The sequence below is a fragment of the Rhinoderma darwinii genome, chromosome 5, assembly GCF_050947455.1.
Source record: "Rhinoderma darwinii isolate aRhiDar2 chromosome 5, aRhiDar2.hap1, whole genome shotgun sequence".
NCBI classification, from domain to species: Eukaryota; Metazoa; Chordata; class Amphibia; order Anura; family Rhinodermatidae; genus Rhinoderma; species Rhinoderma darwinii.
The window spans coordinates 116,301,024-116,328,628 of NC_134691.1; the positions used below are offsets into that span (position 1 = coordinate 116,301,024).

Below are 27,605 nucleotides of genomic sequence, written 5' to 3' on the forward strand. Positions count from 1 at the left end.
GCCACTGTATCTAATCCTATCATGTGTGATACTGTCTGCTGAGCCGTGTATCTAATCCTATCATGTGTGATACTGTCTGCTGAGCCACTGTATCTAATCCTATCCATAGTTTATAGGGTCGTAGTGCTATAGATATGCTATGCTGTCTCCTATACACACTTTTTTTTGGGCGGACACATATGTATTGGGGCTATTTCCCTGACATTTTAAGCCCTGAGGGTATGTTCACACGGCAGCGTCTGTTACGGCTGAAATTACGGAGCTGTTTACAGGAGAAAACCGCACCGTAATTTCAGCCGTAATGGCATGTGCAGGCGTCTTTCGCTGCGTCCATTACGGACGTAATTGGAGCTGTTTTTCTATGGAGTCCATGGAAAACGGCTCCATTTACGTCTGAAGAAGTGACAGGCACTTCTTTGAAGCGGGCGTCTTTTTTACGCGCTGCCTTTTGACAGCGGCGCGTAAAAAAAAATGTCCGTCGGCACAGAACATCGTAAGACCTATTCTAATGAATGGGCAGATGTTTGCCAACGCTTTTGAGCCGCATTTCCGGACGTAATTCAATGCTAAAACGCCCGAATTACGTCCGTAAATAGGGTGTGTGAACCCAGCCTTAGTGACGCCCCCGGCTGCTAGTGCTGCATTGTTGGGTCACTTAGAAGACCCAGCGATGCAGCTGAAAGCTGCGGACCGTCGGCCATGAGAAGTTTGCGGGGGGGGGGGCCCTGTAAGAATTTTTGCATCGGGGCCCATGAGCCTTTAGCTACGCCCCTGGTGCCCGCAGATGATTTAAATAACCAAGTTTGACAGAGGACCCTAATAGATTACTTGTTAATGTAACACTGACAGGCAGTAATGTTTTGAAGTACTAAGTATTCCAAAGCATTATTTAAGAAATCAAATGGACACAACATCAAGTTCCTTAGTGGGACTACAAAAAAAAAAAAGTTAAAAATACAAAGTAAACTGTCCAAAATAAAATATAAAAGAAATTATCATCTTTTTACATTAAAAAAATATTTGATTTAGTTAAATTAGCAATCTATAAAAAAATAGAAAAGTTGCAGCCTAGCCCAACTTCTTTAACCCCTGAAGGACGCAGCCTAGTTCAGGCTCAGAGCCCATTTTTCAAATTTGACAAATTTCACTTTATGTGGTAATAACATTGGAATGCTTTTACCTATCCAAGCGATTCAGATTGTTTTCTCGTGACATATTGGGCTTTACGTTAGTGGTAAAATTTGGTCGATACATTCAGTGTTCATTTGTGAAAAATATAAAATTGACAGAAAATTTGGAAAAATTTAAGTTTTCCTGAATTTAAATGTATCTGCTTGTAAGGTAGATGGTTATACCACACAAAATAGTTACTAATTAACATTTCCCATATGTCTACTTTAGATTGGCATAATTTTTTGAACATTATTTTATTTTTCTAGGAAGTTACAAGGCTTAGAACATAACCAGAAATTTCTCGTATTTTCATGAAAATGTCAAAAGCCTTTTTTTATGTACCAGTTCAGTTCTGAAGTGGCTTTGAGGAGCCTATGTATTATAAACCCCCATAAAACACCCCATTTTATAAACTAGACCCCTTAAAGTATTCAAAACAGAATTTAGAAAGTTTCTTAACCCTTTGCAAATTTCACTTTTCTTGCAGAAATTACATTTTAATAATTTTTTTTCTGTAATACAGAAGGTTTTACCAGAGAAAAACTACTAAATATGTATTGTCCCAATTCTGCAGTTTTTAGAAATGTCCCACATGTGGCTCTAGTGTGCTCGTGGACTAAAACACAAGCCTCAGAAGCAAAGAAGCACCTAGTGCATTGTGGGGCCTCTTTTTTTCTTAGAATATATTTTAGGCACCATGCTAGGTTTGAAGAGGTCTTGTGGTGCCAAAATTGTAGAAATCCCCCAAAAGTGACCCCATATTGGAAACTACACCCCTCAAGGAATTCATTTATGCGTGTTGTGACCTATTACACTCCACAGTTTTTTTCACTTATTTGAATTGGTCTGTGAATTTAAAAAAACAATTTTTTTTTACAATAATATAAAGTTTTGGTTCAAAATTTAATTTTTCACAAGGAATTAAATACCCGATTTTGTCGCCCAATTTGTCCTGAGTGCAGCAATACCCCACTTGTGGAGATTTACACACTGTTGGTGTGTTTGTGAGGGGACTTGCTAGTTAATAAAGCCCTGTGGTTACAGCAGCCCCAGCACTAAGTCAAGCAGTGCGACGGAGTGTACTAACAGGGAAAAAGAGAAGGAATGACAAGTGTAATGTGAGCTAGCAGTCTTGTAGAAACAGTGACAGATGACTGGGCTTCAACTCCATTGTAACTGTAAATTGGCAAATAATGTGTCGGAATTCAAAGCCAGAAATTCCTGTGTCCCAGGAAATAGCTCTTCTCATTGAGCTACTGGACATCTCCAATGATGAACCTATTTTCTAGGTTCTCTTGATCCTTGACTCTTGAGATTCCTTGCTTGATTATCTGATTAGTCTCACACTTTTTATTACCTATATAAGCCTAAGTGTAGTGTCCATGGCCGCGGGCCGTCGGGTTCACTCACCTCCCGACGCCCGCAGGCCATGCATCTTTCGCTTGCATGGCCTGCCTCTTCACATCGTGTCAGATCGGGGTGTTCAGTTTTCGTCTAAGTTCTGGAGAGCCCTTTGTAAACTCCTGGATGTGAGTTTGGACTTTTCCTCAGCCTATCACCCCCAGTCCAATGGGCAAGTTGAAAGGATCTGTAAAGGATCTGCCAGGCACAACTTCTGTGTATACGCCCATAGGTAATCAGTCTGCACCTGAGTCTATGTCTCTGAGACTGACTCCATCTTCCACCACTCAGGATGGCAGGCTTAGGAGTGGGAGAGCCTATCGCAGCCTGGCCAGACGGAGCTAGCTCCCGCCCTCTGTCTATTTATACCTGCCTTTCCTGTTCCTCCTTTGCTTGTGATTCTTCTCGTGTGGTTTCCTGGCAAAGCTACAGCTTCTGACTATTTGATCCTGCTCCATTCTGACCCCGGCTTACTGACTACTCTCCTGCTCTGCGTTTGGTACCTCGTGCACTCCTGGTTTGACTCGGCTCGTTCACCACTCTTGTTGCTCACGGTGTTGCCGTGGGCAACTGCCCCATTTCCCTTAGCTTTGTGTACCCTTGTCTGTTTGTCTCGTGCACTTACTGAGCGTAGGGACCGCCGCCCAGTTGTACCCCGTCACCTAGGGCGGGTCGTTGCAAGTAGGCAGGGACAGAGTGGCGGGTAGATTAGGGCTCACTTGTCCGTTTCCCTACCCCCATCATTACAGGATCAACCAGATCATGGAGAATTATCTCCCCCACTTCATCTCTTCACAGCACGATAACTGGGTACAGCTCCTTCCATGGGCCGAGTTTTCATACAACAACCACACAAGTGAGTCCACCACCTCCACTCCGTTTCACATCGTGTACAGTCAACATCCCAGAGTCCCTCTTCCTGTGTCGACTTCATCTCAGGTACCCGCTGCTGACTCTGCATATGGGGACTTCCTGCAAATCTGGCAACAGACCCGGTCCCATATTTTGCTGGCGGTAGATCGAATGAAGCGAAAGGCGGATACTAGGAGAAGAGAGCCGCCTCAGTATCTTCCGGGGACTAAAGTTTGGCTGTCCTCTCGGAACATTCGCTTGAGGGTGCCTTCATACAAGTTTGCTCCCAGGTTCCTTGGTCCTTTCGAGATCCTGCAACAGATCAACCCTGTCTCCTATAAGCTGCGGCTGCCTCCTACACTCAGAATCCCTAACTCCTTCCATGTGTCCCTCCTGAAACCAGTGGTCCTGAACTGCTACAGCAAGACTTCAAGTTCCACAGTTGCCCCCAGCGGTCCTTCTGATGTATTCGAGGTAAAAGAGATCCTGGACTGCAAAAGGGTAGGAGGAAGGACTTTCTATTTGGTGGACTGGAGAGGGTTTGGTCCTGAGGAGAGGTCCTGGGAGCCAGAAGAGAACCTCAGCGCTCCTGCTCTTATTAAACAATTCCTCTCTCGCTCTGGCCCCAAGAAGAGGGGGCGTAAGAGGGGGGATACTGTAGCGTCCATGGCCGCGGGCCGTCATGTTCACTCACCTCCCGACGCCCGCAGCCATGGATCCATGAGCGCTGGTCCCCGTCTCCCTCCTAGGAGACACCAGCGCTCACTTCCGCTCTGTTCAGCTGTGTCCCGTAGGGTGCGCGCCGCATGCTCGCGCCCAGCCTTAAAGGGCCAGCGCGCGCAAATAGGAAATCGTCATCATCATCTGGCCTTCTAATCCTTGCCTGAGCATTGTTAGTTTTCCCAGTCTGTCTTGCAAATGGTCCCTTAGTGTTTCCCGTTCCAATTGTTACCCGTGCCTTGTTACCCGTTCCTGTTCCCCGTGCTGTGCCTTAGTATCGAGTCGTGCCACGTTCTGTGTCATCTGCCACGTCCGGAGGAATCCGCCACGTCCTGTGGCATCAGCCACGTCCGGAGGAATCCGCCACGTCCTGTGTCATCTGCCACGTCCGGAGGAATCCGCCACATCCTGTGTCTTCTGCCTCACCCGGAGGAGTCCGCCATGTCTGGAGCAACTTGCGGCTCCTGTGTCATCCGCTACGTTTGCCGCCATCTGCTGCACCCATCTCATCTGTGCCAGAGCTGCGGCCACCATCTGGACTATTCAGGTACCCTTGTGCGGGACATTGTATTTCTGGGGTGTCTTGTTGTTTGGCCAGCTGCCTCCCCGCTGCAGCGGTATGGCCTAGTGGGTCCACTAACCTGCCCCGTGACACTAAGACTTGCTCTTCCTTCTTGCCAAATTATTGAGCTTCCTGCCTTTTGTTTTTGTTTAAAACTTACTGAGACTATGAAGGTGCATCATATTTTTCATTGCTCTCTCTTTAAATCATTTCATGAAAATCCTTTTCTAGGCCGCATTTTGCCTCCCCGACACCAGTGAAAGTGCAAAGTCAAAATGAATACATTGTTGAGAAGATTTTAAACTTCAGAATCTATCCAAACAAGCTGCTTTACTTGATCCAGGGGAAAGGTTATGGATCTGAGGAGAATTCTTGGGGACCAGAAGCAAATGTTTTTACGCCTAGGCTAACCAAATAATTTAATCAGAGATATCCTAACAAGCCAGCCCATAGGACATCCTGGAAGAAGGGTAGTATTGTTAGGATTCAAACCCAGAAACTCCTATTTTCCAGGCAGTAGCTCTTCTCATTGAGTTATTGGTACTGCTGGACAGCTCTAACACCGAATATGTTATCTAGGGTCTGTTGATTCTTGTCTCGTGAGATTTCTTGCCTGTTTCCTGATCACATTTCTGCCTTATGCTACAAACTGTTGACGCTGATCTGTGTACAGAACTTTGATTGTTTCATGACCATGTCTCTGCCTTACGCTACAAACTGTTGCCGCTTATCTATGTGACAAACCTGGACTATTACATGACTATTTTTGCTATTATTACCCACCTTTGATTGTTTTGGGCACTGGACTTCAAATCTGCATCCAGACCTTGATGCAATTATAACAACTTTCTGTTACTGAATTAGAAAAAAATGAGACGGTGCAGAACAAATGGTTCAGCTTTAAAAGGGTTAAAACTACACAAAGGTATTGTAAATAAGACTATAAGAGCAGTGTAAAGTTTTTATTTTTCACTGGAGGTATAATTTAACATAGGTGGTGGTTTGGATTCACACAAGGTCTTCATGACAGCATTGTACCTGACAGATATCAGCAGGGGCCATGTTAACTGCACAATCTCAATTGTTGAAGTTATCATCATCATCCTTTGGTCAGGTATCTTAAAACAATCATATCGCAGTAAAAAAATATATTAATTATCTTTTCTGGTAAGTCTCCTTTAAGTGTAAAAGCTTCTAAACATATAGCTTACTGTATGAACATTTTCGATATGGGGATTTTAGTTTGATTTCCAACTTTAGTGCAGATATCAGACATATAATTAATATATGAAGAATACGTATTAAACCTTCAGTTGGGAAACACTACTGTAATCACTTAGCCAAACTTAGCCCATAAACTAATGTGCCCTGACTGTCTTTATATATATTTTAGACGCAGAGTTTATGAAAATGTTATTATAAGTGTAAATGTTTAGATTTGTTAGAGCAAAGGTGGGCATATAAGTCGCAGTTTGACAGAATGCAGAACATACCACTTATAACACTGTCAATTTATTATTTTTACTATGTTTTACAAAGGAAGCACATTAACAACTTTTATTACACATAAGTTAACAAGGCAGTAATGCTTTTCATAATATAAACTGCTCATCTCAGTAAAATAATATTGTCCAATCAGCAACCAGCCTACCTACAAAATAAAATTTGTGCAACATACTTTTTTATTGATTCACAATAGGATTCATAACCTTTTTTTCATTAACACTCAGAACCACAATGACTATGGTAAGGTCAATTTCTCTACTTGGTTAACACCTCTAACAAACAACTATACCCACAAAAAAGTGCACAACATGTCTTTATACTGGAGTCTGGTGTTTGGCCACAGTAGCTTCATTATATTGATTAAACATTTTCAGTAAGAAGCCTATAGATACCTAAATGTCCATAGCAAAATGTCACCGTTTGGAATGACACATATTAACCCCTTCACGACTGCCATATGGCTATATACGTTCCAACTGCCGATGCCCCGCACTGTTGCCACATGTATAAACGTTGACAGCCTGGAACGGGGTTTAATCAGTGCAGTGCTGCTTCAGTGTGAGCAGCACAGCATTCTCATGTCTGCCGGGGCTTTAAGAGCCTGGGACTACACCCCCCACTGTAGACAGCGCCACACACAACCCCACGTAGATAGCGCCACAGACAACCCCCTGTAGATAGCGCAAAACCCCCTGCAGATAGCGCTACCTAAGCTCCCTCTAGGAGCGGAATTCACAGCCATCGCTCTGTGTCTGGGATTCCGCTTCTAGAGATTGCCCCTGACGTCACTGTTCATTTGGACAGTGAAGTCAGAGGCTCTCTATTGGAGTGGAATCCCCGGCCGACACTCTGACCGGGAATTCCGCTATTAGAGAAGCCCCTGGCGTCACTATCCATATATAGACAGTGATGACAGTGGCTCTCTCTAGGAGCGGAATCCCCGGTGTCAGATTGCTCTGTGCCAGGGATTCTGCTACTGGGGAAGCCCCTGGCGTCACTATCCATATATGGACAGTGACGTCAGGGGCTACTCCTGGAGGGGAATCCCCGGCCACAGTGCTGCCGACGTTGAGACGGGGGTTTCCGCTTTTAGAGTTAGACCCGAACGTCACTGTCCATATATGGACAGAGACATCAGGGGCTCCCTCTAGGAGCGGAATCCCCGGCCAGATGGATTCCGCTCCTACAGGAAGCTACATTGGTGTTATTTACAGGAAGGGGTGCCAATTACGGGGAGGGGGGGTTATAAATGTAGGGGGAGAGGCACTATCTACAGGGGAAGTAGCGCTATCTGCAGGGGATGACACTATCTACAGAGGGCATGTTGCTATCTACAGGGGGTGAAACTATCTGCAGGGGGTGGCGCTATCTACAGGGAAATGGTGCTATCTATAGGGGTGGCACTATCTGCAGAGGGTGGCACTATCTACAGGGGCTGTGGTGCTGTCTACAGGGGGTGTAGCACTATTTACATGGGTTGTATGGGCACTGTGGCTTTATATGGGCAATACCTACAGGGGACAGTGTGACGCTATCTATATGGGCACTGTGTGTGGCACTATGTGGGCACTATCTACAGTGGGAACTGTGGCACTATGTGGGCACTTTGGCACTATTTACAGTGGGCACTATCTATGTGGTCACTGGCACTATCTATAATGGGCAATGTAGCACTATCTACAGTGGTATTGCGTCACTATCTACATGGGCACTCTGGTGTTTTGAGGTGGCTGCGACAAAAAAGCCCTTAACAAATTATTCATCCATTTTTTTAACATCCATGAAAAATGGTTGGCAAATGTCGGTGAAAGACGGTCAGATGGCCGGGAAATGGATTCAAATTTTGAGACACATTGATGCAAAACAGCCATGAAAAACTGACAGTTGATCCGTTGCTAACTGCCCTTTTTTTTCACGTCGTGTGAATATAGCCTTATAGCCCTCTTATCCGCTCACAGCGATCCAGGGTGACAATGTGTACACACACACACACACACACACACACACACATACACATACACACACATACACACACACACATATATATATATTGCGACAACTTGGGGTAAATTTAACTCACAGGATCGCCATCTCCCGGGTGAGATGGTTGACACATATAGAAAGTTCACTCCAACTCCTTGAATAAAAGGTTTAAACCAGCCGCAGCTAGCTTTATTGTCTTCACCACATCAATCAGTGTTACAACCATAAACATACAAAATAAACCCCAGGCCGTCCAGCCTCTAACTAACACATTCAGTGTCCCTCACTACGAGACACTGAGCCTTGTGCCCAGCACCTCAAAACCTTCACAGCTTTACCTCACACGGTGGTCACTCTCACTGGCTAGCATGCCTGGCTTCCCCAGACTGAGAGCCCTGTGTGAACTGCACACACCTGAATTAAAGTGCCGTCTCTGGTGAAGCCTAACTAGACTCATCATACAGCCCAAGACATGGACTGTCTGTATGGAGTGAAAAGCCCACCCTTCTCCTTCACACTCCAGCAAACCAGGCCCTATTCCGGGCTTTACACCGAAGCAACAGCAGAGAAAACCCTCTCTGCTGTACATGCTCCCTGGTTGCTTGAAACCTGACAGTTTCTGCGCTGTCTAGTAGCTGCACTGCTACAATACACACACACACACACACACACACACACACACACACACATAATATAGAGAAATATATATAAAAAAAATACAAAAAAGCATTTTTTCACATTTTTTTGTGATTTGTCTGCTTATAATAAAATTTAAAAACATGGAATGAAACAATCTAGAAATTGAAAGCCTCATAAGTCTTGTAAAAAGCAAAGTAAAAATAGTTATGATATTCAAAGCAGTTTCAAAGATATTATCGTTTAAAGAAGTGCATATCAGATATGGAAAATTTGATCTGGACACAGGGGTATCAATGACCCTTGGTCACAAAAGGGTTAAGGCTAATTAATTTTTTTAATCTCATTCTTTGAACAAGTATTATTTTTTTGTAGCACAGATAGTGCTTTGATGTAGTACTAAAACAAAACTGGTATTTTTTTCATTTTTCAAGTTTTATACAGTGGAACAGGGGAACCAAAAAAACAATGATCTGTCAAATCTATGACACTAAATTTATGCTACAAAATAATCATCAACCTCCCATGTATAATGATACCAAATGCGTGTACTTTTCGCACACTTTATGATCGATATACACTGATAGTAACATTAGAGCGACTTTGACGACGGACAAATTGTGATGGCTGGACAGCTGGATTAGAGAATGCAGGTCTTGAGGGGTTTCCTGGTATGCTGTGGTTGTACCTACCAACAGTGGTCCAAGAAAGGACAACTAGAGAATTAGTGACAGGGTCATTAGTGCCCAAGGCTCGTTGTAGCACAAATTGCTGAAAGTTATTGCTGGTTATGGTAGAAAAGGTGTCAGAACACACAGTGCATCATGGCTTGCTGCATTTGGATAAATGCTTCTTGCCACACTCCGTAACTTTTTTGTTTTGCAAGAGCGTGCAGCCTAAAAATGTTGCGTTAAGGACTTGGCCAAATTTTTCCTCTTTGCATCCCGGTGATCATAACTTTTTAACTCCTTGACGCAGGATGATGAAACTGTATTGAAGCATAGTGAAGACTCACGGGCAGAGCGGGCTCCATACACTACAGGTGTCAGCTGTGTATTACAGATGAAACCTCGCACATACGGCCATCTAAGATGTTAGAGAGGGCTGCCCCCTCCTACAGCCCATCGCCCCACCTCAAAGCAATCGCATGGTGTAAATGGTTGTCATGGCAGCCCGGGGCCTAATGAAGGACCCCAGGCCTGCCATTTTTCTTGCTTCTGTTAAGCTTTGCCTCTGGCTGAGCTTAATAGGAGCCGGTAAAAATGACAATACACAGCAATATATTAATATTGTAGTGTATTGTACCAGAGATCTGACGATCGCTGGTTTAAATACCCAATAAAGGACTAACAAAAAATTTAAAAATAGTTAAATAATGCTCTCAGTAGTGTGCAAAAAATAAAAAATAAAACATTACATGTTCAAATTAAATCGCATTCTTCCTCTAAAGTAATGCAAAAAATAAAGAAAATAAACAAAATTGGTATCGCCGCGTCCATAAAAGTCCAAATTATTACAACATAATATTATTTAATTTGCACAGTGAACGCTGCAAAAAAAAATTGTTAAGCACAATAATCGCTGTTTTTTTTTGTCTTAGCACTAGAATTTTTTTTTATAAAAAGTGATCAAAAAGCTGTATGTATTAAAAAAATCTATCAAAAAAAGCTAAAAATAAGCCCTTATAGTGAAGGAAATAAGTATTTGATCCCTTGCTGATTTTGTAAGTTTGCCCACTGTCAAAGTCATGAACAGTCTAGAATTTTTAGGCTAGGTTAATTTTACCAGCAAGAGATAGATTATATATATAAAAAAAAAAAAAAAAGAAAATCACATAGTCAAAATTATATATATTTATTTGCATTGTGCACAGAGAAATAAGTATTTGATCCCCTACCAACCATTAAGAGTTCAGCCTCCTCCAGACCAGTTACATGCTCCAAATCAACTTGGTGCCTGCATTAAAGACAGCTGTCTTAAATGGTCACCTGTATAAAAGACTCCTGTCCACAGACCCAATTAATCAGTCTGACTCTAACCTGTACAACATGGGCAAGATTAAAATCCTGCAGTGCCCACAAGGTCCCCCTGCTCAAGAAGGCACATGTACAGGCCCGTCTGAAGTTTGCAAATGAACATCTGGATGATTCTGAGAGTGATTGGGAGAAGGTGCTGTGGTCAGATGAGACTAAAATTGAGCTCTTTGGCATTAACTCAACTTGCCGTGTTTGGAGGAAGAGAAATGCTGCTTATGACCAAAAGAACACCATCCCCACTGTCAAGCATGGAGGTGGAAACATTATGTTTTGGGGGTGTTTCTCTGCTAAGGGCACAGGACTACTTCACCGCATCAATGGGAGAATGGATGGAGCCATGTACCGTAAAATCCTGAGTGACAACCTCCTTCTCTCCACCAGGACATTAAAAATGGCTCGTGTCTGGGTCTTCCAACACAACAATGACCCGAAACATACAGCCAAGGCAACAAAGGAGTGGCTCAAAAAGAAGCACATTAAGGTCATGGAGTGGCCTAGCCAGTCTCCAGACCTTAATCCCATCGAAAACTTATGGAGGAAGCTGAAGATCCGAGTTGCCAATTGACAGCCTCGAAATCTTAATGATTTACAGATGATCTGCAAAGAGGAGTGGGCCAAAATTCAATCTAACATGTGTGCAAACCTCATCATCAACTACAAACAACGTCTGACTGCTGTGCTTGCCAACCAGGGTTTTGCCCCCAAGTATTATGTCTTGTTTGCCAAAGTTATCAAATACTTATTTCTCTGTGCACAATGCAAATAAATATATATAATTTTGACAATGTGATTTTCAGTTTTTTTTTAAATATAATCTATCTCTCACTGGTAAAATTAACCTAGCCTAAAAATTCTAGACTGTTCATGTCTTTGACAGTGGGCAAACTTACAAAATCAGCAAGGGATCAAATACTTATTTCCTTCACTGTATATCGCTCAAACGACACAAGAATTAAAAAAAAGTTATGGCTCTCAGAATCTGGCGATACAAACTATTCTTTAATAACAATTTTTTTTGTGAAAGTAGTAAAACATTAAAAAATATATACATTTGGTATCCCTGTAATCACATTAACCAGCAGAATAAAGTTACAGTTAAAACCGTAAGAACGAAACCCAAAAAACAATGGAGGTTTTCAACATATTATTTCCAAAGACTTTTTTCCATTCCCAGTACATCATATCATACTTTAAATAGTGCTAATAGGAACTACAACTCCTTCCGCAGAAAATATAAATTCACAGCACACCATTAATGGAAAAATAAAAGAGTTATGGCTCTTGGAATTCGGGTAATGAAAAACAAAAATTGGCTTGGACTGCAAAGGGTTAATTTTATGTTTGACATAGCTGTATGAGACTTTTGTTTTTTGTGGGACGAATTAAACTTTATGTAAGTGATGTTTTTTGGTACATATACATTAGAGTTTAATTCATGATAATTTTATTTTGGCAAAAATGCTTAAAAAAGTTCTGCTCCAGTTTTGGTTTTTTTGTACTTTTTTACAGCATACAACACCAATCATAAATGATGCTCTAAATTCATTGTGCAGTTTGTTATGGTCGCGACGGTACCGAACATGGGTAATATTAATCTATGTTTGGGACTATATTTAATAAAGTTTATTTATTGTAAAAAAAAATTGAACTAGTGTGTATTTGTTTTTACAAATTTTTCTTATTTAAGGCTGCATTCACATCTGCGTCAGGACTACGCTCCAACGTTCCGTCTGAGCTTTCCATCGAAACGGGGACCTGGCACAAATGTAAACCATAGTTTTCCGTTTCCATCACTATTGATTGGTGACGGATCCGGTGCAAATGGTTTCCGCTTGTCTCCGTTGTGCAGGGGTTCTGTCGTTTTGACGGAATGAATACCGTAGTCGACTACGGAACGTCAGAACGGAGCCCTAACACAGATATGAACGCAGCCTTACAAATCTTTCTCTTTCCAGTTTACTTTTTTTTTTAATACCATAGGGGGATTTTTAATTTCAATCTTTGTTTTTTAACTATAAGGTAGTGCCATATATCAGTATGCCGGTACATTATCCTGTGTACTGATAGTACACAGGCAGCTGTTAGTATGTTCTAACAACAGGAAATATGGTTAGATAGCCGTGAAGTCCTTCAATGGAACCTGGGCTGTCTGACCATATAAGGTATTGGCCTCGATCCGTGTGACATGATCAAAGGGGGTCCTCCCTCATTCTTGCTCTTTGAATTCCGCAGCATTTACAGGTTCCTCTGATCTCCGACATTAGATATGGGCCGCCACTTTTCCTTTGAATGCCATGTCATTTAGAGGTTCCTCTGCTCACCGTCGTTTGAGTGGGGCTGCAGCTGTGTATTACAGTGGTTGCCCTGCTCCTGATTGCATGGGCACACTTGCTATGACAGCACGATCAACAGGACGAGCATACTCATCATTAGTCATTAACCAGTTAACCCCTTAAAGAGGTTTTCCAAGATAAACTTTTCTGATGGCAGGGAGCTTAGCTCGGACGCAAGACAAAGCTTGTAATTTATTTACTTTAAGAAAAGTGAACTGTGACGTGATATTTTGTTCCTGCTCTAGTGACATCCTGTATACTTATCCTATGGTGAGGGAACCATTAGTCACTCCCCAGTATACAGGATGTCACTAGTGACGTGCTATTACAGGGACCGGCCGCTATACTCAGCAGGCTGCAGTTCTAGTAGGAGGAGCGCAGAGTGCGATAAATGAGAACTGCATAGAACTTCAGGATCAAGCTGAATCTAATGGCACGCCCCACAACTACAACCACCTATGTAAACAAATGGTGCGCAACGAGGATACAGATAGCGGCAGGAATTTAATTTTAATGCTGAAAGGGTTATTACCATGTATGAATGTAATTTCTGTGTTTTTGTTGTTTTTATGAACTCACAAAACCCCTTTAAGGCACAGCCAAATTTTGCCTTGAGGACAAAGCAATTTTTTTATTTTTTCCTCTTTGCATTCCGGCACTCAATACTTTTATTTTTTGTTCAAGTAGCTGTATGAGACTTTGATTTTTTTGTAGGACTAATGGACTTTATGTAGGTCCCATTTTTGGTACATATGGCACATTTAAAAAAAGGCGTTTTCCTTGCCGTTTGAATTTTCTTTGTTGGCCGAGAGCATCATTGAATTATAAAAATGGAAGAGAGACATTTTAAACATGGAGAAAAAAAATAATGAAATATGATATCGTAGTGTGAAAATGAACACATTTTTATGTACAAAAGTTATCAATTACATTGGTAAATCTTTATTTCTGCTTAACAATTATAAGACCTGTAGTAAAGATTTATATTCATGTTTTCATCATGGATGTGAAATCCTTTCCTTAAAGTGGAGTTACTTTAAGATATATACTGTATTATAGAAATTATGAATATCCTACATTGCTAATTTTAAATACAATTTACAACAATATACCTTGGGTACTCTGTACATTTAAAAAAGTTTTTTTTTTTTAGATAACAATTTGTATTAATGTTATTGGTGCAATTTTTTCTATATATTTGATAAAAAATTATTTGTACTTTTTGAGATACAGCCGCTTTGTATCCTGCCCAAGGCTGTATCTTGCACTGGGACCTGAATTCGTCAGATCAGCAGCACTGACGGATTCAGTTAAAGCGGGTCCTGAATGTCTCTGACACTCAGGATCCACCTGTTAGCGATCACATATCAGTTATGAACCTGAGGCTAAGTTAGGAACCGTAGCCATGTGCACGGCCGTGATTTTCAGGTCGGCCGGCAGGGGAGTGTCACTCGCAAGCCGCCCGCAAATTGCGGGCCGTCCACATGCAGGCGCGCATTATTTTCTATGAGCCTGGATCGCAAAACACAGTCCAGGCTCCTGGGCCATGCACGGACCGTGGAAACTACGGTTGTGTGCATGGGCCCATTGAAATGAATTGCGGCCGCAAATATACGTTCGTGTGCATAGGGCCTTAAATGTGATCGATAACCGCTCGATCCTACGTGACCCGCTGTCACTGAACCAGTCAGTGCCGCTGACCAGACGGATACAGGTTTCAGCGCACAATACACTGCTCTGTATACAGGATACAAAGCAGCTGTATCTAAAAAAATACAAATCATTTTTAATAAAATGTAATTACAAAGTTGCACCAATCACACTGATACACATTTTTTATTAAATTTAAAAAAAAAATCTTTTCAAATGTGAACATAGCCTTTATCTTTGTTCTATTCTAAAAGTTAATATTGGTTCAATAAAATTAAAGTGAGAATAACAAGCAGGTAATAAGTAGGCCATATTGTATAATTATTTATACAAAATAAGTTATTAGAAATTATATTTTTCAGCACAGAAGCTAGATGGTTCAGTCACCTTAGTTGTCCAAACTATTTTCCATGAAAATTGCTCTTATATACTTAAAACAAACTGGAACAGGAATTTAAAATAAGAAGCAAATATTCTTTCAGTTCCTGACAGATGTTTCAATCAATACCTGCCCAGGAAATCAGATGTTACTTCTTCATTGTGCTTTTTCCCAAAATGCAAGCAAAGTCACATGTGTTTAGCCCAATAATAACATATGTGCTTTATAACTCAAGCAGCAACCAATGTCATCTAAATGTCACAAGTGGATTCTGTTGAATCTCAATCTAAAAGATATAATAGCATAACAAATGTATCTACCTTCTGCCCAATACAAAAAAGTAAATCTCCTGAACAATAAATATATGTACCAAATATTATTAACATTTTTACAGTGATCTCCTCATATGCTTGTATTACTAAAATTATATAGTTAATATGGTTGAAAAAAAGACTGTCCATCACTCTACGAGAGGAGATATCAGATAAGCTTCATTTCAGTAAAAAGAGCTATCTGACCAGCACCCCTAGCTTACAGTAGAATGTAATCACCTAAGGCCTCATGCACACGACCGTATTTTTTCCCACCCATAAATACTGGCGTAAATACGGGTCCGGTGTCACCCGTATTCCACCCGTATTTACGGGCACGTTTTCGATGCAAAATTGCACTGCACTTATCGGCAGCCCCTTCTCTCTATCAGTGCAGAATAGAGAGAAGGGGCAGCCCTTTCCGAGGTAAAAGTAAAAGAAATTCATACTTACCCGGCCGTTGCCTTGGTGACGCGTCCCTCTCTTGATATCCAGCCCGACATCCCTGGATGACGCGGCAGTCCATGTGACCGCTGCAGCCTGTGATTGACCTGTGATTGGCTGCAGCGGTCACATGGGCTGAAACGTCATCCAGGGATGTCGGGCCGGATGTCGAGAGGGATGCGTCACCAAGGCAATGGCCGGCCGGGAGACCGGACTGGAGGAAGCAGGAAGTTCTCGGTAAGTATGAACGTATTTTTTTTTTACAGGTTGCTCTATATTCTGATCGGAATTCACTGTCCAGGGTGCTGAAAGAGTTACTGCCGATCAGTTAACTCTTTCAGCACCCTGGACAGTGACTATTTACTGACGTCGCCTAGCAACGCTGCCGTAATGACGGGTGCACACATGTAGCCACCCGTCATTACGGGAGCTCCATAGACTTCTATGGGCTGCCCGTGCCGTTATTACGGCCTGAAATAGGACATGTTCTATCTTTTTCAACGGCACGGGCACCTTCCCGTAAGAAAACGACCCGTAATAACGGGAGTTTTTACGGTCGTGTGCATGAGGCCTAAGGCCTTATTCAGACGAACGTGTCAGTTACGCGTAAAAAAACGCAGCTTTTTTCCTGCGTTGCAGTTCCATGTGACATCCGTGTACGGTGCGCGTCTGCATTTTTTACGCGCGTATGACATTCGTATGTCACGTGTTTTTTTACGTCAGCAAAAAAAAACTGAAGGAGGTGTTTTCTTTTTCTCATAATTTCTTTAGCAACTGTTGTGTGAATCACAGACAGCACACGAATGACGTCCGTGTGCTGTCCATGATTTTCACGCACCCGTGATGCGCAAAAAACACACAAGAATAGGACATGAAGTGAGTTTCATGCAGCGGACACACGCTGCGTGAAAAACACTGAATGTCTGAATGGTCCCTTTTGAATTGAATAGGTCCGTATGACGTCCGTTGTTTTAACGCGCGCCACGCGGATGTGAAATACGCTCGTGTGAATAAGGCCTAAGAGAGCTAAAAAAAAGTTTGCCTCTAAAGATGTACAGGGTAAGCTGCTTCAGTCATCTGCAAATGTCGTAGTGACGCGTTGTTATGGAAATTCTGCATAACTGTATACACAATTTATATAGAGGTACTGTATAGAATAAAATTGCCATATTCTTAATGTCTTATGAAAGTTGTGGTTTCTGTTTTCAGCTACACTTTATACATACACATATATTAACAGAGCTGCCCCCGATTGGAACAAATGTTTGCACTGAAAAAAATAAATATTCTGGCTCCACAGAGTTGATGAGAAAAATTGGATCTGCTAACGGGTTAACTGTTTAATGACCACCGATAAGCCTTTTCACGGCGGCAGGCTGGAGCGGGTGCTCCTGCTCCAACGGTAGCGATAAAGTTTCCTTCGATCGCAACTGTTTAACCCACCAGATGCCGCGGTCATTAGCGATCGCTGCATCTAAGTAGTTTACAGAGGGAGGGGGCTCGCTCTGTCACCCATTGGCGGCCTATAAATGCGATTGTGGGCCGCCGATGTGTTGCCACGGCAGCCAGGGGCCTAATAAAGGCCCCTAGGCCTGCCATGGCTATATGCCTATTAGGCCGTGCCAGAGGAATGACCTGATAGATGCCTGTCAGTTTTATACTGGCAGGCAGTTATGCCTTGGTATATTAACAGAGTATATTGGTATATTAACAGAGCAATAAATCTCAAATATTTTCATTTGCAGTGCAGTTCTGTTTGGAGGACATCAGTGCATTTTACACATACAATATGCTTCTCTATAATGAATAGTATTGATGATGCAATAAAGATAACATTTCAATTTAAACCCTCTATATGAGCAGGCAATGCTTGGTCCTAATGAAGTGATTATATCTCTACAGAAAATAAAACTTGTCACTACATAAACATGGACCTTCCCACTGGCTGTCAAGATGTTACATTAAACAGATGGGAATTGTTATATTATCTTTAGGTTCACATCAGTTTGAAGACATATGTACATACTTATTGGCTCATTTCACATGTTACTCAGGGTTTTGAAAAACTGGTTTCAACTAATTACTTCCATTTCCTTAACAATGTTTTGTGGGAAACAATATAACATGTCAAAATAAAATCTATTTTAAATCTTTAGATTTGAACAGGCACAATAAGTTTTTATTTACATAGCATGCTTTACCACAAAATATACATTTAGTTTACTATATGTCTATTTAAATATATGTATATTTTAGGTACACAAATCTAACTACAGTGAAACCCTCTTTCTACAAAGTAATTCTCACCACAAAATAAAAGTAGACTTTGAGGTAAAATAATGCTCTACTTTTACATAGTTAGCAAATGCAGGATTTTATATGTGTATATATATATATGACACTCTATTTTTCCTAAAAGAGTTGTATATGTTTTATATTACATGTTTGTTTAACATCTCGCGCTTTACATCTCGGATCATGTCAGATTTAGAGAGAAAGATAGGGAGGACACAGCTGTATTATTAACCCTTTCATGACCAAGGGTCATTGATGCCCCTGTGTCCAGGTCAAATTTTCCATTTCTGATGTGCACTCCTTTAAACGATAACTTTGCAACTGCTTTGAGTATCCTAACTATTTTTACTTTGTTTTTTTTTACAAGACTTATGAGACTTTAATTTTCTAGATTAGTTTAATTAATTCCAAGTTTTACATTTTTATCATGAGCAGACAAATCACTAAGGCATTATTTACACGGGCGTTGCACACCTCGGAAGTGAAAAACTGCAGTTTTTTACGCCCGTGCTCGGCGCTGCGGGACGCGATGTCTCTCGCATCCCGCATAGATGAGAGTCTATGGAGGGATGCGTGAAGCGTGGAAAAATAGGACATATTCTATTCTCCCACAGACCCTTCACACGGCTGTGTGAACGGCCACATTGAATTGCAAAGGTCTGTGGGTCGGCCGATGATTCAACGGCTGTCGCACAGACGTTTTACACTCTCATGTAAATAAGTCCCAAAAATGTGGGTAAAAAACACCCTTTTGGAATTTTTTTTATAGATTTATCTGTTATTTAGGTGTGTGTGTGTGTGTGTGTGTGTGTGTGTGTGTGTGTGTGTGTATATATATATGTATATATATACATATATATATATATATATATATATATTATATACTGTTGCAGCTCTTTAACAGTTAGCCTTCACTCTCCAGGAGATAGAAGAAGACTAAAGAATTAAAGAGGCTCTGTCACCAGATAATAAGTGCCCTGTCTCTTACATAATGTGATCGGCGCTATAATATGGATAAAAGCAGTGGAATTTATTTTGAAAAACTATCATTTTTTTTATCAATTTATGAGCAATTTTAGATTTATGCTAATTAGTTTTTTAATAGACAACTGGGCGTGTTTTTACTTTTTATCAGCTGGGCGTTGTACAGAGGAGTGTATGACGCTGACCAATCAGTGACCAATCAGCGTCATACACTCCTCATTGTTCCAGCCCAGCTTCTTTCACTGCACAATCACACTGCAACAATGGGCTGGAACAATGAGAAGTGTATGACACTGATTGGTCACTGATTGGTCAGCGTCATACACTCCTCTGTTTTTACTTTTTATCAACTGGGCGTTGATAAAAAGTAAAAACACGCCCAGTTGTCTAATAAGAAACTAATTAGCATAAATCTATTTAAATTGATCATAACTTGCTCAAAAATGATAGTTTTTCAAAATAAAAACCACTGTTGTTATCTACATTACAGCGCCAATCAGATTATGTAGGAGATAGGGCACTTATAATCTGGTGACAGAGCCTCTTTAAAACAAAACTTTTAGTACCTTATCTGCCAAGATAACAAGCACACTGGCTCCATTATCTCTGGGCAGAAGCCCACGGAGGGAGAAGGAGGGGGGAGGTGCTGACATTCAATGGGGAGAGAGAAAAGTGCAGACTGCTTCATTGTGAGCAGAGCTGCACTTGTAACTTTAGTTTCATAAAAAAAACACGTTTGTTTTATGAAACTAAGTCAAAGAGGTGTCGACACTTGTAAAGAGAGCCAACACCTAGATTAGTGCCGAGCTGCTCACGCTGATGCAGCTTCTGCACTCATTAAACCCCGATGAACGCTGCAAACATCTATATATGTGCTAACTGCACGGGGCATCGGCAGTTAGAACATATATAGCCATATGGCAGTCGTGAAGGGGCTAATTAAGTTGTAAAGGGCATGGTCATTTAGTGGTTAGTACTGTTTTCTTGCAGCAATGGGCTCCTGGGTTTGAATATGGCCAAGGACGCATGTAATTTGGATGAGTTTCCTCTGGTTTCCTCCCACGCTCCAAAAACATACACATTAGATTACATGGCTTTCTATGAAATTAGACCTACTGTGTATGTATGAGATAGAGAAATAAGAGCCTCATTGAGGACAGGGACTGACATAAATTTTGACAAATTGTGGCAAAAAGTTGCGTACATGGCGGGTGCCAAAAGTTTATGGTTTTTAGACACTTGTTCACTTTCAGAGACAGTTTTGAAAAGTGTCTACAAAAAGGGCGTGGCTAAGGGGTGTACAATGCGCCAGATTTGTTAGTGGCGAGCACAATTTTGTTTGTCCAAAATATTGATGTTTAGTATGCAATCCATGAGGTGGCATAAGGAAAAAAAAGTGTCTAACATACAGTATCTAGCAAAATGCAACAAATGTATTATATAGAATGGACCATTGTGATAATTTTGTGGCGTTTCTGCCTGTCTGGCTTAGTTTTATGCTGTTTATCTTTAAGAGAGTATTAATAAATCTTCTTCATCTCCCATGGATGTGGAGAAGTTGGAGGATTGGTTTAACACGAATAAATGCAAGATTATGCACTTGGAAAGGGAAAATACAGGTCACCATTACATACTAAATGGGAAAAAACTGTGTAAAACTGATATAGAAAAGGACTTAGGAATTTTAGCGGGCAATAAACTTAACTGTAGCAACCATTGTCAAGAAGCTGCTGCCAAGGCAAATAAAATCATGGGGTGCATCAAAAAGGGTTTAAAGATGCACATGACAAGAGCACTTTAAAAAAAACCCTAGTCAGGCTGCACATGAAATATTGTGTACAGTTTTGGGCACCAGTGCACAAGGAAGACTAAAGTCATAAATGGAATGGTTGGACTACAATACCCCGTAGAATTATCAAAATTAGGTTATATACTTTTAGAAAAAAAAGACTGCTGAGGGGTGACCTAATAACTATGTATAAATATATTAAAGGTCAAAACAGAGTTCTCTCTCATGATCTATTTATACCCAGGACTGTAACTATAACAAGAAGGCATCCACTATGTCTAAAGTAAAGAAGGTTTCTACACTGGAATAGAAGGGGATTCTTTATTGTATGAGCAGTGACACTATGGAACATTCTGCCAGAGAAATTTGTTATGGTAAATTCAATAAAGGAGTTTAAAAGGGGCTTAGATGCCTTTCTTGAGTGTTATAATATTACACATTAGGTTTACTAGATTACTGAAGAGGGGTAATTTATTAAGTGATTTATTCTGATTGCCATATTCGAGTCAGGAAGGAGTTTTTCCCTAAGATGGGGAAAATTGGCTTTTGCCTCATGGGAGTTTTGCCTTTTTCTAGATCAACATTGCAGAATAATAAACTGTAATGTATGGACATATGTCTTTTTTGGGCCTTACCAACTATGATACTATGAATCTCTGTACAGGAAGGGGAGAAACTTTACCCTTGGACCGAAATGCTTCAGAAATCACAGACCGGATTCAACTTGCAATGGTGGCCTTGGATACAGCCAACCGCTTGTGCAGCCCTTCAGGAAGAGCAAAAAGAGAATCAGAAAGCCCGAGCAACTCCATCACAGCCAGATAAATGAGGACTGCTTCTACCACATCGAGAAAGAGCTGAGCCTGCTCCCTCGGATGAGAATGGGACAGACAAAAAGAAGGAGGGACTAACTCTTCATGGATATGGAATGCAAAGACCTTTTTGGGGAGAAAGGACTTGACAGGATGGAACACCTTTGACTCTTTGATTTTGCTCTCTCCAAGCGACGAATATTAGTAAAATGTATAGTTTTTAACAATTTGTTGAGTGCAAGCTTAGCAGAAATTGCAGAATTTGTAAAATATTTGCAGTATAGAATAGAGAAATACAGATTACATTTTCCCATATGTACAGTGCAAGTGTTTGCCCATATTACATAATAGAGCAAATGGAAGTCATAGAGGGGGTTCCTTACTAGGGCCAGAGGGGAGACTGCTAAATATCAGTTACTCCCGCTCTGGGGTCTTAACCCATTTATTTATTACGTAGCTGTAGCTAGCGCTGAGATCTGAATATACCAGGGCAGCAGCACTGATGGGTTCAGTGTCAGCTGGGATCCACCGGTTATCAATCACATCTAAGTTATGAACTTAGATGTGATCGGTATCAGCTCGATCCTGTGTGTCAGAGACACGCTGGACCCGCTGACACTGAAACTGTCAGTGCCGTTGACCGGATGGATACAGGTTTTACCGCTATATATATCTGCTCTGTAACCTAAGCAGCTGTATCTCTAAAACTAAAAATAATTTTTGATAAAAAGTATTTAGAAAGTTGCACCAGACACAATGATTGTTTTTTTAAATAAAAATGCCTAACACAATTTCAAAGGCGTATATAGCCTTTAAAACTTCACACTTGCAAAATTTAGTTTTAAGCTACTCAGGTATGTACATGAATAATTTATAACTTAGAAGCTATAACTATATATTTTTTTTTGGGCTAAACAATAATACATATATTCATCAGAACTCTGTGAATCTGTCCTACATGTAATAAATGGTAGCCTTAAGAGGAGGACTTTGCATGGTTAGTAACTAGGGTGCAAGTGGGCTATAATGTGAGAAATGTAGCATCCGTATTACAGCCAGACCGCCATGGTTCTACTGAACCAAACTTAGATCACCAATCAATCTTATGTTCAGGTCAGTAGAAACCTGTGAGAAAGGGGTGTTGCAGCTGTAATATGCATGTTAAAATGGCCGTATTGCACCCATGTGAAAGAGCATCACTGGAGCCTGAAATATTGCTCCTACTAGTGAAATACTGTACAGTGTAATAGAAGAGGAACATTTATGAGCACATGTTTCATTATTAGGGCACAGATATACTCTATGTAAAACACAGCACAATAACACAAGTTGATAAAAGATACACTTACAGTTAAAATGAGGGTTTATTATCTTTCTGGCCTCCAAGCTGTTTATTGTTATTTGAAAGATGATGTGCATTAACAGGAAGGAAAAACTTGTGAAACATAATGATTTTAATAACCGTCCCGTATGTCCTGTAAAATAAAGAATAAAAATGTGAGACTGTGATATGTATACAATGAAAACTCATAAAACCAACAAACTTTCATATACATGACAAATGCAAAATATACATCTACCATAACTGGCGTTATTGTTAGCAAATGTATAATCCAGGAGCTTTGTTATATATATATTCATCACTTTTTATGATTTATTTTTTGATTCGTTTTGACAGCGCAATGTGAAAGAATCCCATGCCTGCTATCTGGACACCATTAACTCTGATGGTGCTTTACATGAAGAACTTTGCTGTGGTAGTGTTCTGCACGGTGAAAAAACGCAATGAAATGCAATTTTTATGAAAGTTATTACAGTTTAATGCAGTTATTGTTTGCACGCTTTTTACATGCATTTAATATGAATGTGTAACACATGCAAAAATAGCTTTAATATCAGCTTCTGTTTAAGCATATCAAATGAATCTAGTAATTAAAGTATGATAAAATAGGCCAACATGTCCATATTGCTATGCGCACTATTAAAGATGTAACTAAAATATATAAATCCTCTGCTTCCAGCTCTTAAATTGCACCTCCATTTGTGCACCACAAATCTAATCAATAGGACTGACGATGATACTCCCCAGGTGTCGTACTGCCACAGTGTCGCCCAGCGTGCAGGAGCATCTCTCCACACCCAATGTCAGGTTAGTTCGGAGATACCTTCTACAGAATTTAGCTTTGGATTTGAACTGCCTTACAGTGTAATGTAGACTTTTAGCTGAATAAAATGTAACAACTTCAGGGTAAAAGACAATTTAAAATTTTTGTCAGATTAAAAAAACAAAACTGTTTTTCTAATTTACTGACATTGACCCCCACTTGACCAGATGTTAATTCTGGGGTAATGTGGTGGGCAAGAGCCCATCTTTCTGCAGAATTATTCCAGGAAAAATAAAATTAAGAATTGCATTGTGCCTATTAAATCAATGGGCCACCCATGTAGTGTGCAGATATGCAGGGTTCTCCAGAGTTAGAGTCACTCTTCGCTGTCACTCTACGCTCTGGCAAATACAGAGGGGTTGGGCTGGGGACCTCCCTCTGTTACATCCATAATGTCGTAACAAGACATATATAAAGGGGTTAAAGTAGAAATCTCCTTTAAAGCAGTAGATTCATGGGTATAGTATGAATTTATAGAGCACACACACTCACACACACACACACACACACACACACACACACACACACAGACAAATAGTTGCACACACACTTAAGATATAGTCAGAGCATTATAAAGTGTATAAATAGATTCACCATACAGTGTACATAGGCAATGCTGCCATGCTGTATACATAACTAATGCCACCATACAGAACACATATATAATGCTACCATACTGTACAAATAAATAATGTTGCGATGCTGAGCAAAAATATTGCCCATATAATGTCAGAGTAAACCCCCATTAAGTACCATTATAGCAAGAACAGTGCCTCCATTATCAATGTAACAATGCCAACTAATTTCCCCCCTGTAAACTGTATTGCCTGGAGAGTGTCCCTTACAAACAATAGTGCCTGCATAGTGCTCCTTTAAAACAGGGCCTACTGAGAGCCACCCATACAAATTAGTGCCAGTAGAGAGTAGTGGTATAATCTGCAATCTTCTTGGGCAGTAAAGTAATCAATGGGTAAATCTCAGGTGGTCTAGGGTGGTAAAGTGATAAATGTCACTGTCAGTTTTGGATTTATCTGCTGAATAATATTATAATTTACTTTTTCAGAGTTCTCTCCAAGCCCCCTTTTACCACCACACATCCTGATTACATTATTAAGTACTGATGTTTACAACCACAACTAGAGTGAGTTTACTGCATTTGGGTTTAAGTTCTCATTGACGAAGACAGCCTCTCTTTAAAACTAATCTGGATGGGTCCAGCTTCTGTCACCCTCAGTGATCAGTTTTTATCATTGATAGAAGCTGTGTCTCGGCACACATTTTCACTGCTGTGAACGCTACAGGGGAAATGTAGCATCACATGAAAGGCCATTCAAATTAATCATTTTGCATTAAGCAATTGTGGAAAGTAATGGTACAAAGTTTTTTTTTAAAAAAAATCAATGCTAAATATGTTTCTAACTTTATTTTACTACTTATCTATTTTCCAATAGAATTTTCCATGATAGTTATTTTCACTGTGAGTGATTCAGTCCAAAAAGTAAAATATTGATACTAGAAAAACAAATGCTGTCTATAACTATAAAAAGTACTGTGAAGTCTTATATGATCACATAAATGTCAGGGCCAAAAAATGAATATGTGGTAAAATTAAATATTAATCATTTTAAACACAGTTCACTTCTATATTTTGTATAATATGATTCATTGCACTTCTTGTAGTCTCACAAAGCTAAAAGTTCCCCACCTAAGAGAAACATCTCAATGTTTGCTACTATGAATCAAGCCACTGTTTACGCGGACTTGGCCTGACCTGACCCAGCAAGTTTATATTCTGTGGTTTTGAAAATAGAATCTGGCAGACTGGCAGAAACAAACAATAATAAATATGTATGCATAAATAAAAAAAATTATGCCAAATAACAGAGGATATTGTTTCCCTGCAATCCTGATATTTACTTCCAAAACGTATCTAGATATTATCTAGATGTTATCAGTCCGTTGTGTGTAATGGTTTTGCAGTTGAAGAAACGGACTTCGAATTATGGTTTTAGATTATCCAAATTGTGCTCGTCTTGGCACTGCATCTAATTATGTGTGCAAGTTGCTTATTATGATCATACCTTGCATAACCTCACTTTTTATATTTTTGTTCATAATGTAAAACAAGAAATTGGATGAAATCAACATGAAAGTAGCTTATAACCCATAACCCATAGGCCTTAGGCCTCATGCACACGAACGTATTCTTTTCCTCTCGTAAATACTGGCGTAAATACGGGTCCTTTGTCACACGTATTCGACCCGTATTCCACCAGTATTTACGGACCCGTGCCAGTAAATACGGGTCCGGTGTCACCAGTATTCCACCCGTATTTACAGACCCGTTTTCTCTGCACTAATCGGCAGCCCCTTCTCTCTATCAGAGAGAAGGTGCAGCCCTTTCGGGCAGAGTTTCCGCAGCGATTGAAAGTAAAAGAAGTTCATACGTACCGTTGTCTTGGTGACGCATCCCTTTTTTGACATCCAGTCCGACCTCCCTCGGTGACACGGCAGTCCATGTGACCGCTGCAGCCTGTGATTGGCTACAGCTGTCACATGGGATGAAACGTCATCCCGGGAGGCCGGACTGGAGGAAGAAGCAGGGTAAGTTAACTTTTAATACTATTACCTCCAGCGAAAACACAAGAGAAAGAAAAAGAGTCAAAAACTATCAATAAATGTAAATTTGCCAATGGCATAGAAAAAGATATATTTTATTGGACAATACAAATAACACGATTAAAAATAGACTACAAATCAAAATGGACTGTATATCTCCAAAGGGTATGGGAGAGGGACGTTGGTCATGGAGGTAAAACAGTACAAACAACAGTTTATAACAGTAGTTCTAAGCGGTTTGCCAGCAAATAGATACAGAGGAAGCGAGGGTTAGCTACAACCATATACAATGTCGGTATATATCAGCAAGAACGATTAATCTAGTAACAGGCATGAAAAGGATAAAGAGCTTAATAGTTAAGCAGAGAACGTCTCCGTGCAACCAGACCTGCTGTCTAAGTAGACGTAAATGTTTTGCAGCTAAACCTGTCGCAAGCTCAGAAGAGTAAATGTATCAATCAGTAGTCACATATTTAACAATTGCAAAAGAAACACCGCTAGTACTGACCCATATCGTTCCAAGGATGTGGTGACTCCCAAAGGTGGAGAAACCCCAACGCGCGTTTCGCGTGGATGGCTTTTTCAAGGGGTATGTTCCTAATCATTTGAATTACGCCTCTTATGCAATACGTCACAGGGTCAGCTGAGCTCATCAGCCAATAGGGGAATGATTTCAGCCGTGCGCGTCCAAAGAAAAGGCATCGCGATACTTAAACTCCGGGCCGTCAAGACACGACCACGCATGCGCGGCTCCGGAAACCGCGCAAGCGCAGACGCGTACAATGAACAATCCAGGCAAGTCCCGACGATGACAGAACTGACACACACGGATGAAAAACATGATAAGGTAAAGATAGGGGACTCAATATAGCACTAAAAAATATATAATAATCGGGCCAATATCAGTGCTATTTATCTAATTCACGGCCAAATTCAGTAAGACTATCACACTAAC

General features: G+C 40.7%; 1 protein-coding gene across 1 annotated transcript in view; it reads right to left on the reverse strand.

Annotated features, from left to right (window-relative positions):
• PIEZO2 (piezo type mechanosensitive ion channel component 2) overlaps positions 1 to 27,605 on the reverse strand; it is a 415,657-nt gene that overhangs the window by 322,801 nt on the left and 65,251 nt on the right. Inside the window, exon 3 of the mRNA XM_075828141.1 lies at positions 23,216 to 23,341. Within this exon, the coding sequence (XP_075684256.1) occupies positions 23,216 to 23,341 (126 nt within the window). The remainder of the gene's footprint in view (positions 1 to 23,215; positions 23,342 to 27,605) is intronic.